Source organism: Eptatretus burgeri, chromosome 12, assembly GCF_056783735.1.
Source record: "Eptatretus burgeri isolate ZD-2024b chromosome 12, Ebu_testis_v1, whole genome shotgun sequence".
In the NCBI taxonomy this organism is placed as follows: domain Eukaryota; kingdom Metazoa; phylum Chordata; class Myxini; order Myxiniformes; family Myxinidae; genus Eptatretus; species Eptatretus burgeri.
In genome coordinates this window covers 48,442,071-48,456,694 of record NC_140972.1, presented here as the reverse complement: position 1 = coordinate 48,456,694, position 14,624 = coordinate 48,442,071, and the positions used below count along the sequence as shown (strand labels likewise).

General features: G+C 44.9%; 2 protein-coding genes across 7 annotated transcripts in view; one reads left to right on the top strand and one right to left on the bottom strand.

The window, feature by feature from the left end:
• The window catches only part of LOC147015569 (uncharacterized), a 45,282-nt gene extending 31,976 nt beyond the window's left edge, over positions 1 to 13,306 (bottom strand). The window contains exons 1-2 of one of the 2 annotated variants that reach the window (XM_085850447.1): positions 5,562 to 6,341; positions 477 to 581 (exon numbers count right to left, since the gene is read on the bottom strand). In XM_085850447.1, coding sequence (XP_085706573.1) covers positions 525 to 581; positions 5,562 to 6,272 — 768 coding nt within the window. In that variant the 5' untranslated portion in view covers positions 6,273 to 6,341 and the 3' untranslated portion in view covers positions 477 to 524. Of the gene's footprint in view, positions 1 to 476; positions 582 to 5,561; positions 6,342 to 13,174 lie in introns of those variants that run through there. The other variant, XR_015050376.1, reaches the window with a different exon arrangement.
• The window catches only part of CFAP206 (cilia and flagella associated protein 206), a 63,292-nt gene continuing 61,939 nt past the window's right edge, over positions 13,272 to 14,624 (top strand). For 2 of the 5 annotated variants that reach the window (XM_085850445.1, XM_085850440.1), the window contains exon 1: positions 13,320 to 13,927. The gene's annotated coding sequence lies outside the window, so the exon portion shown is untranslated. Of the gene's footprint in view, positions 13,928 to 14,624 lie in introns of all 5 variants that reach the window. The other 3 variants (XM_085850441.1, XM_085850444.1, XM_085850442.1) reach the window with 3 other exon arrangements.

Below are 14,624 nucleotides of genomic sequence, written 5' to 3'. Positions count from 1 at the left end.
TTAGACCTCCTTTTTAGTCATGATTCCAATATGGTGGAGGAGGTGAAGGTAGGGGAGTATTTAGGAGCAAGTGACCATAACATTGTGTGTGCAAAGACTCTGTTCAGAGTTAGAGTTCAGAATAGTAGGGTAAGTATATTAGATTTCAGGAAGGCACACCTTGAGGGTTTGACGAGAGAGATTGGGAGAATGTGGATTGTGATGTAGATTGGGAGAAGAGGACAAAAGGACAATCAGCATCAGAGAAATAGGAAACCTTTAAGGAGAAAATGTGTAGAGTGCAGAGTAAGTACATTCCAATGAGGTGTAAAACTAGAAGCAGAAAGAGGCCAGGGTGGTTGAGTAGTGAGATAAAAATGCTATTAAGGAGAAGCAGAAGGCATTTATTAAGTATACAATAACATGACTGGAGTTAGATTTATATCACTATCGAAGTAAACAGAGGCAAGTTAAGAAAATAACTCGGCAAGCCAAACCTTTGCTCTATGCTGACCTTTTGACCTTAAAAATAATCGGCTTCTTGCTTATGACAAACTCTGCCATGTGGTGAAGTTTCTTGAAGATTGGTTTAAAATTGTGACCTATAGGTGATTGACACACAAACACACAGACAAACAGAACGAGAAAGATGTCATGTATAGCACAACACTTGCAAAATCCATAAAACAAATTTGACCTCAAAGTAATTGGTGGTTGAATTCAACGATGAAATATGCAACTCCTCTTCAAATTTCAAGTCAATCGGATGAAAATTGACAATTTTAAAAATCGGCCAATGTCGACTTTTTGGCCGATCTAGATCTCAGAAATAATTGGTGGTTGAATTCAGTGACCTGATGTACAAATCCTCTTCAAATTTCAAGTCAATTGGATGAAAATTGAGGATTTTAGAAATTCCATTGTAGTTGTTGACCTTTGCCCTGTGTTCACATTTTGGTCTATGTTGACCTCAAAAATAATTGGTGATCGAATTCAGTGACTTGATGTGTAAATCCTGTTCAAATTTCTAGTCAATCAGATGAAAATTGAGAATTTTAGAAATGCTACAAATTTGTTGACCATTGGCTTATTTTGACCTTTTGACCTCAAAAACAAATGCTGATGAACTCTACCATGTGGTGAAGTTTTGTGAAGATCAGTTTGAAATTGTGACCTTTAGGCAGTAAACATAAAAAACAGACAGACAAATACACGGGACAAGAAAAAGACGTCATGCAGAGCATGATACTTGCAAAATCCACCCTCTCTCCAAAGGTTGCCAGGGATACATCAAATTGTCCATTTCATTACGATTAAAACCAGAGAGTTGGTGTCAAAGCCACCCAATGCTCGCCTGTTTATACATTTATCGTTTTTAAAAGACTAGTCTAATGATATTTTTTATTAAGCATTGCAGTGAAGTCTGATCCAAATAATTTTAAAGCAATATATGTATTTGATAATTGTAATCAGTAAAAAATTGTGTGGTAGATAAAAACATTAGAAAGGAAATAACTTGCACCAAAAACTTTAACATTTTCACGCTCACGCTGATGCTCACGCCAGGGGCATCGCTATAGCTCTCTGTTCTTCGAACAGGCGAGCTAAAAAAAATTAAAATTATTTGTTAATTTCAACTTCACCACCCCAAAGGAACCTCCATGCCAAATATCAGCATCCTAGTACACATTAAATGAATGGCAAGCTTCTAAATAACTTGCACCAAAAACTTTAACGTTGATGTGCTACAAAAAAGTTAAGTTCAAAACAGGTCAAAAATTTAAAACATTTGAAATTATTTTTTAATTTCAACTTCACAACATCAACAATATACCCCAAAGGAATCTCCATGCCAAATATCAGCATCCGAGTACACATATTAAATGAATGGCAAGCTTCGAAATAACTTGCACCAAAAACTTTAACATTTTCATGCTCACGCTGACGGTGACGCTGACGCTGACGGTCACGCCGGGGGTATCGCTATAGCTCTCTGTTCTTCGAACAGGCGAGCTAATGACAATCTTCATCAAAGCTTAGGTCAATCGGATGAAAATTGATTATTTTTCTGATTTAAATTGATGATTTTAGAAGTTTGGCCTTGAGTTGACCTTTGACCTTTTTGACTTCAAAAATAGTTGCTTTCACAATTCAGTGATGGACTATGCAAATCATGTTCAACTTTCAAGTTAATAGGATGTAAATTGATGATTTTTCATTTGAAAATTGATGATTTTGGATGTTTGACCTTGAGTTTACCTTTGACCTTTTGATCTCAAATAGGAGGTTTCCCAATTCAGTAACACAATATGCAAATCATGTTCAAATTTCAAGTCAATCGGATGAAAAATGACGATTTTAGAAATTTGACCTGAAGATGACCTTTGACCTTTGACCTTAAATTAGATAGGATTCTCAGTTGAGACGACCTCCACAACTTGGTGAAAAAAGGCTGAATGCCTAAACTCGGTGTTTGCATCGAAATCTTGTGTCCAAAACCCATTGCTTTCTCTACCCACCTTACCCATTCGCACCCAACTGTCCCTGGACTCTGTGTCCTTTTCTCCTGACAAGGTGGAGAGTTTGCTGTCAAACTTGACTCAGATTCTGCAACCGGTCCAGACGGCATCAGCCCACGTGTCCTAAAAACCTGCTCCTCTGCTCTTGTTCACCCTCTCTCTGTTCTATTCACCCTCTCATTTGCTCAAGGTCATCTGCCATCCACCTGGAAATCAGCACACATTACTGTCCTGCAAAAAAAGGTGCAAAAACAGATCCTTGCAACTACAGACCAATCAGCCTTCTCCCGATCATCAGCAAGGTTATGGAATCCATCATCGCTTCAGACATTAAATCCTTCCTCTTCTCCAATCGCCTGATTTACGATCATCAATTTGGTTTTAGACCAGGTCACTCTTCCCTGGATATGCTGCTTCTACTCTCCCAACAATGGATGGAGATCCTCAATGCAAGACATGAAATCAGAGCCATATCCCAAGACACATGGTGTGCTTTTGCCATGGTCTGGCACCCTGCCCTGCTCACCAAACTCTTTTCCTACGGTATCCAAGGCCATCACCATTCATGGCTCGCAGACTTCCTCTCCTGTCATAGTCAAGGTGTGGCCCGAAATGGAGTTCTTTCATCCCCTCTTCCTGTCCAGGCTGGAGTTCCTCAAGGCAGCATTCTGGGCCTTTTTTTTCTGGTTTTCATCAATGATCTCTCTGATTCTCTGGAAAACCCTCTTTATCTCTTTGCTGATGACTCCACCCTCTGCCGTACCATCTGTCATCCCTGAGACTGGCAAGCAGCAGCTTCTTCGCTCACAGCAGATCTGGGTAAAATCACAAACTGGTCCAACACGTGGAACATGTCTTTCAATCTGGACAAATCTCACACTCTCACTATGTCTCTCTGAAAGGACCATTTGGAAAACCCCCCATCCACTTTTTCAACAATCCTCTGGAAGAAGTCCTTTCTTTCAAGCTTCTGGGTCTCACCATCTGCCACAATCTTTCCAGGGAAAGCCAGATTTCCAACCAGGCCTCCAAAGCCAGTCAAAGACTGGGAATCCTCCGTCGTGCAAAGTCCTTCCTCAGCTCACCTGAGCTCCTGACCACATACAAAGATTTCGTCCACAACCTGATGGAGTACTACTCTCCTCTCTGGACTGGTGTTCCTGCCTCCCTCCTTTCTCGGCTTCACGTTGTGGAAACCAAGGCCTTTCGGATAATTGGCATCTCCTGCGATGAGGCTGAGTCTTTGGGCCTCTCACTCTCTCACTGAAGGCAGGTCGGTGGTCTTTCTTTATTCTTCTGTCTCCTCTCCGGTGTCGTCCCCCTTGCTGTGTCTGCAATTTGTCCCCACCATATTTCCGCAGGGCGCTCAAGGTCCGCCAACAACCACCTTCTGGTAAAACTACCAAAATCACGAAACACTGCCCACGTTCACTCTTTCATTCCTCTTTTTTCCCGCCTTTGGAACAATCTTCCTCACTCTGTTCAATCCCATTCTTCCCTCTAGGCCTTCAAAACAGCTATTCACCACCACCTCTTATCGTCCCCCATCCAAATCCTCTATCTTTTATACCCCCGTTAATCCACCCTAAACCCACCTCCTTCAAATTCCCTGCTTTCCTTCCTGAAAGTCCCTGTCATGCCCATATTGTATACCCCGTATTCCCCGCCCATCCCTCTCCCTTCCACAGATCTCCTAATGTCTCTGTTCCCCACTGTTTTGTCCTTTCCGCTCCCGCCCCTCTTGTCTCATGCCCGCCTTGCTGTGCATTGTGCATTTGCTCTCATACGAGACTCGACAAGGTATACAAAAAAAAAAAAGATCGGTTTTAAATTTTGACCTTCAGGCAATTGACAAACAGACACAGACAGACACACAGAATAACAAAATCGATTGATCTTCGATTTTACAAGTAACAAATGGATTGAAAACTGAATACGCCCTTTTAATGCGTCATCGCGGGAGCCTTCTGCAGACAGCGATGATGTCGTGTAATGCCTGGAATTTGAATTAGTCCAGTAACCACCATTCACAATCACTGTAGCCTGGTGTTGGCTCAGTGATTAGGGTGGCGGCTTGGGGTCCTAGGGTCCTAAGTTCAAGCCCTGTTGGCCACTGAATTAATACACAAGGGGGTTGATTCAGCCTGTCATCCTTCCGAGGTCGGCGAAATGAGTACCAGTGTATACTAGATCAGCGACACAGTCGCGCTTCCAAGAAATGATAGCGACCCCGGCAGCTAAGCTGCCATACACAAGAAGAAGACAAATTGTTGGTACTGCAATGTGTTTTGAAGGATTCATGAACCTTCATGAACCATAGGGGTTCTGGATGCAGAATCAATCTGATGCCAGCTTGGCATCTTTGGGCAACTATCAGAAGTTGCATAAATCCAAGATGGCCGTCACCCAATCTCTATCGAGTGCAGCCTGTGGCTGCTGGTTGCATCATTGGTTGGGATACGGCTACGCCGCTGATGCAGCAGTGTCCTCTTACCAGTGCACTGGTACTCATTTTGCCGACCTCGGAAGGATGACAGGCTGAGTCAACCTCCTGGTGTATTCATTCAGCGGCCCAACGGGGCTTGAACTCAGGACCCTGGGATCCCAAGCCACCACCCTAACCACTAAACCAACACCAGGCTGCTGTCATCCAATATGGGTGATATAGAAAAATGGACATAACTTTTGATTGGAACATGCTAAAAGGATGATTCTAGTGTCTTGGTGGGTTTTTGAGTGTGCCGGCTGCACTTCTCATGTTGAAACAAAGTTTTGATGTTGCCTGGCAACAGAAATCCAATATGGCTACCATGTGATGGGGTGAAGACGGAAAACGGGAATAACATGACTGGAACATGCGATAAGGATGACTGTGGTGTCCAGTTGTTATACAAATCGTATGTGGGTTTCATTGCCATAGATTTTATTCTTGATTAGAATGATCAATCCATTGCAATGAATTGACATGTTCATTTCCTATAAACGGTGCACAGCAATAAACTACAAGTGAACGTGCATAGCCAGCAATAGAAAAGTTACATGATAAACCAGTGATGGACTGACCACAACATTAGAGATGTACATCACGTTGTCAGTCAGGCTTAATTCCTCCTCCTCATCCAACTCCTCTTCTTCTTCCCTCTCCTCCTCTTCCTCCCCTTGTGAATGCTCTTGTTCTCCTCTCTTGGACTTGGTTAGAGGGTTGTAACACTCATCAGAAGCAAAGCAGTGGCAGTAACTGGAGCAGGGTAGATTAGCCTTTAAGCAGCTGAAGTTGGCCTGCATGCATGTCTTCTCCTCAGCTCTGCACTGGCAACCAACAACATCCATCAACTCAGGAGGTGCTGGAGGTCCTGTGGTGGTGACTAGACATGGCACACCATTCACGATCCCCCACCCAAAGCTGGTGATATGAAGGGGACGGACACTTTGCTTGTCTGCTGCCTCCCAGAGCATCACCTGCAGATGAGCCCTCAGCATATGATAAGAGATGTTTTCATCCGTCAGAGGCAGTGCATTAATTTGAGGAGGCTTGCCCTTCTTCATTGAGTAAATTGCGTAGCTCGCCACATTCACACTCATCCTGTGAGACAGAACATAGAGCGCACAGAGATACTCTGTTCCCATCTTGTGCAACTCTGCTTCTGTCGCAATCATCTTGCCTAGAACATTGTACAACTTGGGAAAGTCTGCAGCCATGAATTTCTTGAATGCAGTGACTTCCCCTTTGTTATACGTATATGAAGCAGTGTCACAACCAGTCAGAGCAGGCATGCCAAGAAGCTGCCCTGACTTCTCTCCTCACTTCTTAGCAATTTGGGTGATCTTGAGCATGCTTCCATTCCACCTCTCCATTAAGACTAGGCCTTTTTTTTTTTTTTTTTTTTTTTTTTTTTTTTTTTGTATACCTTGGTCGAGGCTCGTATGAGAGCTAACACACAACTCACAGCAAGGAGGCATGAGACAAGAGGGGCGGGAGTGGAAGGGACAAAACAGTGGGGAACAGACACATTAGGTGAACTGTGGAAGGGAGAGGGATGGGGATGGGACTGGGAACATGGCGAAGAGAAGATGGACATTACAGGGACTTTCAGGAAGGAAAGCAGGAGAATTGAAGGAAGTGGGCTTGGGTGGATTATCGGGGTAGAAAAGATCGAGGATTTGGATGGGGGGAAGATAAGAGGTGGTGGTGAACAGCTGTTTTGAAAGCCTGGAGGGAAGAATGGGAAAGAATAGAGTGAGGAAGTTTATTCCAAAGGCGGGAAAAAAGAGGAATGAAAGAGTGAAGATGAGCAGTGATTCGTGATTTTGGTAGTTTTACCAGAAGGGGTTGTTGGCGGACCTTGAGCGCCCTGTGGAAATGTGGTTGGGACAAATCGCAGAGAGAGCAGGGGGGCAAGGCTGGAGAGGAAGTCGGTAGAAGACAGAAAGACCACCGACCAACCTGCGGTGATTGAGTGAGAGGCCCAAAGACTCAGCTTCATTTGCGGGAGATGCCAATGATCTTAAAAGCCCTGGTTTCGACAGCGTGAAGTCGAGAAAGGTGGGAGGCAGGAGCACCAGCCCAGAGGGGAGAGCAGTACTCCATCAGGCTACGGACAAAAGCTTTGTAAGTAGTCAGGAGCTCAAGAGGGCCGAGGAAGGACTTTGCACGACGGAGGATTCCCAGTCGGCGACTGGCTTTTGAGGCAAGGTTGGAAATGTGACTTTCCCAGGAAAGGTCATGGCAGATAGTGAGACCCAGAAGCTTGAAAGAAAAGACTTCTTCCAGAGGATTGTTGAGAAAGTGGATGGGGGGGTTTTGTAAAAAACGGTCCTTTCGAAGAGACATAGTGAGAGTGTGAGATTTGTGTGGATTGAAAGACATGTTCCAGGTGTTGGACCAGTTTGTGATTTTATCCAGATCTGCAGTGAGCGAAGAAGCTGCTGCTTGCCGGTCTGAGGGATGACAGATGGTACGGCAGAGGGTGGAGTCATCGGCAAAGAGAAATAGAGGATTTTCCAGAAAGTCCGAGAGATCATTGATGAAAACCAGAAAAGAACAGGGCCCAGAACGCTACCTTGAGGAACTCCAGCCTGCACAGGAAGAGGGGATGAAAGAACTCCATTTAGGGCCACACGTTGACTGCGACAGGAGAGGAAGTCTGCGAGCCATGAGTGGAGATGGCCTTGAATACCATGGGAAGAGAGTTTGGTGAGTAGGGCAGGGTGCCAGACTGTGTCAAAAGCACGTGATATGTCCAGGGATACGGCTCGGATTTCCTGTCTGGCATTGAGGACCTCCATCCATTGATGGGAGAGCAGTAGCAGCATATCCAGGGTAGAGTGACCTGGTCTGAAACCAAATTGATGATTGGAAATCAAGCCATTGGAGAAGAGGAAGGATTTCATGTCTGAAGCGATGATGGATCCATAACCTTGCTGATGATTGGGAGAAGGCTGATTGGTCTGTAGTTACAGGGATCTGTTTTTGCACCTTTTTTATGCAGGGCAGTGATGTTAGCAGATTTCCAAGCAGATGGCAGATGACCTTGGGAAAATGAGAGGGTGAATAGAACAGAGAGAGGGTGAGCAAGAGCAGAAGAGCAGGCTTTGAGGACACGTGGGCTGATGCCGTCTGGACCGGTTGCAGAATCTGACTCGAGGTTTGAAAGCAAGCTCTCCACCTTGTCAGGAGAAAAGGATACAGAGTCCAGGGACAGTTGGGTGCGACTGGGTAAAGTGGGTAGAGATAGTGATGGGTTTGGGACACAAGATTTAGCTGCAAACACCGAGTTTAGACATTCAGCTTTATCACGTGTGGAATCAGCAGTGCGGCCATTTGAGGTAAGGGAGGGGATGGAGGGGGGACTTACACCAGAAACAGATTTGATTAAACGCCACCAGGATTTTGAGGAGGGAGAGAGGTCTGAGAGTTCAGACTTGAGATGAGAAAGATGTTGTTTTCTGGCTCTCCTGAGGGTAGATACACACTTGTTCCGAGCTTTGTGGAAAGAACTGAGATTGCCCTCAGTTGGGTTTGCTTTCCATGAGGCAAAGGCAAGTTGTTTCAGGACAACTGCCTCGCCACAAGCTTCAGTAAACCAAGGGCGGGAGGAAGGGTAAGACAACTGAACACGAGAGGGGATAAATCTGTGCATGAGGGAGAGCAAGTTTCTTTGAAAGAATTCCCAGGATGAGTTGATGTTTGAGAAAGTAGTGATAGGAGACCAGTCTGTAAGTTTGATGGCTGCTCGGAGACCCTGCCAGTCGGCTTGAGTGAAATGCCAGATTCGACGGCGGTGAGGGGGTTCTCTGATGACAGCCAGAGAGATGTCCACTTTAACAAGGACGTGGTCAGAAGAACCAATTGGAGCGAAGGAAGAGCAGCAGATATTGTCAGGGAAATTTGTCAAAATCAGATCCAGAAGAGATGGAGTACCATTGGTTGAGATCCGGGTCGGGAAGTTGACCGATTGAGTCAGTCCCAATGAGTCACAGAAAGCTTTTGCTGACGTCCCATGGCAGGTGAGAGAGGTACCCACACCTAGCCAACTGGCGTGATGACAATTGAAGTCGCCACATAAGAGGAAGAGAGAGTTTGGATGAGAAGATAGAAGATGGTCCATGTTTTCGGAGAGTGAGGTGTAGATGGAGTCATCACTGTTCGGTGGACGGTACAGTACACATATAAACATGAGGTGGGAGTGGAGGGGAAGCCGAAGCCAGAGGTATTCCTGGGGGGTTGGGGGAGTGAGAGCAGTGCAGGGAGAGTGAGGAATAGAGTCTTTGATGAAGAGAGCAACACCTCCACCAGGACGAGGCTCAGGTCTGTCATACCGTAAGAGGGAGTAACCAGGGAGAGATACTTGGGAGTCAGACACGTCTTGGGAGAGGAAAGTTTCTGTTAGGCAGATAATGTCTGGTTTGTCAGTGGCAACCTGCATGGAAAGATCTGAAAGGTTTGAGCGAAGGCCCCGGATATTTGAGGTCCACACTTTTAATGAAGAGGTAGGGGAGGAGGCTTTGGGTGCAGGAGGTGGAGGGGCGGGGGAGGGTGGGACGAGGGACGAGGGGGAGGTAAGGAGGGTTGCTGAAGGAGTGTGGGGGTATTGCAGAATGGCGAGGGGAGGGGGCCGAATGAGGAGGAGAAAAGGCTCTGTGGTGCTGGGAGAGAGGGGGGACAAGAGACAAGGAAGAAGGCAGTTGAGGATTTGAGGAGGGGGAGTGAAGAGATGGAGGTGAGAGGGCAGTGGAGGGAGGCAGGTTGGTGGATGAGAGGGGGGGGAAACTTAGAGAAGGAAGAGTGAGGGGGATGAAAGGTGGGAGAAAGGTGAGGGGGAATTTTTGAAAGAGGTGAGAGGGAGGCTTGGAGGGAGAAGAGTGGGATGGTTGCTTTGAGAGTGAGAGTGAGGGGTGAGGGGGTGAGTTGGCACTGAAGTTGGAAAAAAGAATGGTTGATGGAAAGCGAGCATCCATGGCAAACTGTGGTTTTTAAAAGTTTTAGGTCAGAGATGCGATTTAACACAATTCTTGATGGATGCAATGAAGGCGAATTCAGAGCATGGAGAGAAGAAGCGCTGTAATAGTTGGATTTTTTAGGCAAGGGATGAAGGAGAGGTCGAAATGAGAGCAGTCTGTTAAAATAGCAGAAGAGAAGTGCATTGTGAAACAGTAAAGAGTACCACATGTGTGAGAGAGGAAGATGAAGCATTATAAGATCGTTTTTGTTGTTAATATTAATGTATGAGAGAGTTCAACAGATTAGGTCATGGAAGTGTAAAAAAAAAAAAAAAGAAATCGAGGAAGACGAGGAGGAAGTTAAGAGGAAGAAGAAGTAGCAGAATCGGGAGAAGGTGAGCGTGTTGTTGTTATTGTTGGGTTTTTTTTTTTTTTTTTTTTTTTTTTTTTTTTTTTTTTTGAGATAAGAAAGAGATTAGTTGGGAGAATGGGGGATGTTTAGAAAGTGGGGAGGATGAAAATTGAAGGTAATGGGGAGGATAGAAATTGAAGGTAATGGGGAGAAAAAACAAACAAACAAACAAAAAAAAAACGATCCAACACCGAGTGGAACCGGTAGGCCTCAAACCTAGGACTAGGCCTCAAACACCAAGTAAGAACGTCGACAAAAATACTCACAAAATAGCACGATTTTTGAAACAAAACCGAACTAGGAACACACATTAACATGTAGGTGAGAAAATTAAACAGTTAAAACGGGACAAATAACAACCGGAACTTAACTTTGAGAATGTCAGCAGGGAGCCCCGAAGGAGACCTCTTGCCGCTCAAAACCGGAACCGGAAGTCAAGTACAGCCTGTGATGCTGTACTTCGATACAAAGTAGATAAGAATGACAAACACATCTGTGTCAATACTGAGGATTTGAATGACACGCTTTTCTTCATGGGCAGCGTTCAGAATGTAGGTCACCATAAGGACGTCAACGTCTTTATGGTTGAGAAGCCCCACGTCCTCACCAATCATCAACACATTCGCCCTGAGGTCACATGTGCAGAGCAGGCATGAGAGTCGTCGTTTATTGACTTTGCTTTGGATGATAACATCTCGCAGGAAGAGGACAAGTCAGTTTCAGGTTGTAGGTCATGCTTGAAGCAGTACTGTCTCATCGTTTCCTCTCGATCCTTATGCGAGATACCACGATACCGGTTGAAGATAATGAGCACATTTGCAATCTGGCTGTATTGCAAGAGTCATCTGCTCATACTTGCAGCTCTAGTTGAGACGTTACTTCCACAGGGCCAAACAATGTGGTACAGAAACTGCTGCACATCTACAATCACGACATCTGGCTCCCTTGGCTTCCATGTGAAGATGAGTTGCTCGACAAGATGAGTTGTTGTCTTTGCGGAGGAAGCCACATTCATCAAAAAGCGCTGGTGGTACTCCACACAGCTCGTAGGCAAAGATAGATTTGAGGCCGATGTTTCGCATCTGGCCAAGGACGAACAGGCAGCTGAACAGTGCTTCAATGTCGTTTGCTATCGTAGACCCGATCTTTGCACCCTTTTTCAGGACTTCAAGTGTTTTCACTTTCTTCTTGATAGGTTTGTGAAAACCCTCTGGGAGCGATTCTCTGAAGCTATGTGCCATGGCTTGTCTGATCGCCAAATCGTCGGTAACATTGATCGACTCATCAGCAACCTTGCTGTCTTCAATGTTGAACAGCTCTGTTGACTCTGTCGATCGGGGATGTGAGTGCTTTGACAGCTCATCTGCACTCCGTTTTCGATCATCACTCTCCAGCTTTCATCGTTTTTGTGCCCTCTTCTTTATGCATGTGCTTTGTAGTAGATGCAGACTTCTCCTCATCAGCCTGGTACATGGAATCGAAAGCATGGTTGACTCTCTGGCAGAGGGGGTATGACAGAATCCAGCAAGCCACATGCTCGGCAGAGAGTCAGCCCAACTTGGCCACCCTTTGACTTCCGTAGCAAATGTAGGTTTGCTCCCAGAATTGATCCATCGGTCCACTGTTCCACACACTCTCTTTATGCTTATGAACAAATAGGCCATATGAACTTTGTGCCTTTAGGCCCCTGCCTCCAAATCTGCTTTTGCTTCATCTGGAAGAGAGGTCCTCATTTCTGTCTCATACCAAGTTATGTAATGGCCATAGTAGAAATGACCAGCCGCAAAGAAATACGGTATCATGAGTTAGCAGCAGAACTCGTGTAGCAACCGGTCTCCTTTGCGCTCTGCTCCAAGGAGCTCATGGGCAATGATGGTATAACGACCATATACAACTGCATGTCAAGCAAAAGGTGCACAGTGAACAGACCAAGTTCCTTATTGACCTTTTGGAACTAATCCATCGTTGTCAGAATTGTATCAGGATGTGAATGTGGAGCATTGATCAAGGAACCAAATACAAATGGTGTTGCAGGTTTGAAAGGGGCGTTTTCATCCATTGCTTGCTTGGTCATGAACCTAGATCATTTTGTAGGGGTGTCACTACCATAAAATATGGAGAGTAGACACTGAAAATCCAGAGACTGAGCTCGAGAAATTCTTTTGTTCAGTTTGCATACGTCTTTGTAAGGCTTCCCAATGTGATCGGATCACACATAACATTATCAAAACTTTGTTTCAACGTGAAAAATGAATCAGCCATACCTAAAAAAAAAACCCACATAGACACGAGAATCATCCTTCCAGCATGTTCCAGTCATGAGTCATTCCCGTTTTAAGCCTTTTCCCCCCTTGCATGGTAGCCATGTTGGATTTTTGTTGCTCGGCAATGTCGAACTTTGTTTCAACATGAGAAATGAAGCCACCACAATCAAAAATCCCCACTTATACACTAGAAACATCCTTCCAGCATGTTCCAATCAAGAGTAATGTCCATTTTTCGATTTCACCCATATTGGGTGACAGCCATTTTGGATTTGTGCAAATTCTTCGAGTTTCCCAAAGATGCCAAGCCAGCATCTCATCGATTCCGCATCTCGGAACCCTAATCCCTACGGTTCATGAATCCATCAAAAACCCAAACAGTACCAACATTTCTGGGTTCAGCATATGGCTCCTGGACTAAATATGGAGGGACGGTGGACAAGATGATTTGCGTCTGTTGATATTTTCCGATGAATAACACGAACTGAAACCTCCGTTATTGGAGGCCGCTTTGAAAGGAGTTCTAAAATTATTACAAAGTACGTAAAACGTAGACTTACTAGTTACCACAAGGAGGTTAAACCAGATTCCCCAAGCACGCAGTGCTCCAACGATCTCACGGGGTTACTGCTCGTCATCTGACGTTATTTTCCCCTTTCCAATGCAAACAGGGCTTCCGAAGTCCCTCACCATGGCAACGTCGAAACACTGCACGAGCATCCGGAAGGCAACGGCCGACGGTTGGTAAGCGTTGTCAGACCGAACGGAATCGAACGTCGATAACGAAAACGACCGTCTTGTGCAACAGGCAGGATGGTCTGAAGGTTTGTGCGACTCGCCTCGAAGCTGTCGAACCTGGGTTCGAATCTCTGCCCAGCGATGAGTTAGCATGACGGTGTTGCGCAGGCAGTGATTTATTTATTTATTTGTGTGTGTGTGTGTGCCGTCCCTCGGATGGACGTTAACCTGGCGTCCTCTGTCTGCCGACGTCAGTTTGTGGTGTTCTTCGTGAAAGATCCCGTGGTGCTCTTCGTGAAGAGGAGGTGAGCTATTGCCAGCACACTGGAGCCAAATTACTAATTCCTTCCCTAACTGTACTTCAAGTGGAACGTCAGGCCGAGCCAGACTGTTCGTGAAAGACTTGGGTGAGCTTCCCTCGGCCAACACCACAAGAACGTGGGATTAATTGTTGGCCATTGAAGAGGAAGCAGAAGAAGAGGACGAAGAAGACCGTCTTGTGCAACACCAGCAGAGGGCATCATGGAGTACGTCGTCTGAGAAGGGGACGTTCAGCTGGCTATTTCATCGGCAAGGTGCTAATTGTACCTTTTTCCAACGTGTAGATAAATTGAAGGATCTTTGGGTCGTATGTCGAGCTACGTAGCGAGTAGCAGCTTCATGTGTGAAAGATCGTTCAATAGTGGCTCCATTATATGTATATATATATATATATATATATATATATATATATATATATATATATATATATATATATATATATATATATATATATATATATATATATATATATACCGTTATTCTCAGGTTTTCCGTCTGTCTGTATGTATGTAATGGACAGCTCTGGAGGCCAGAGGAGTCAACCGATTTTGATGAAACTTGACTGGAAGGTTCATACCAGGATCGAGTTGTATGCTTTTGAGCACCGTTGCTGTGGACGCCACCGTTGCCTAGCAACAGGACTTTGAAATTTTTGGAAAAATCCTAAAAATATTTTTATACATATATTTTTTCGAAAATCAAAAATCGGCTACCGTACTTTTATGCGCACCATAATCAACCTCTTTGTCAAAAAATTTCAGCCTGATCCGTCAAAAACTGTATGATTAGTATGCAATTATATTACTATATGCTTTCACCCAAACGTTCCCGTTGGGATTCCCTAACGTAGGATTAGGGAATCGAACACAAATGATGAATGGACAGTTGCTCGTCATGTTCCTATATGGAACAACGAACGGCAAAAATGCCATCTGATGTGTTCTCTTATCG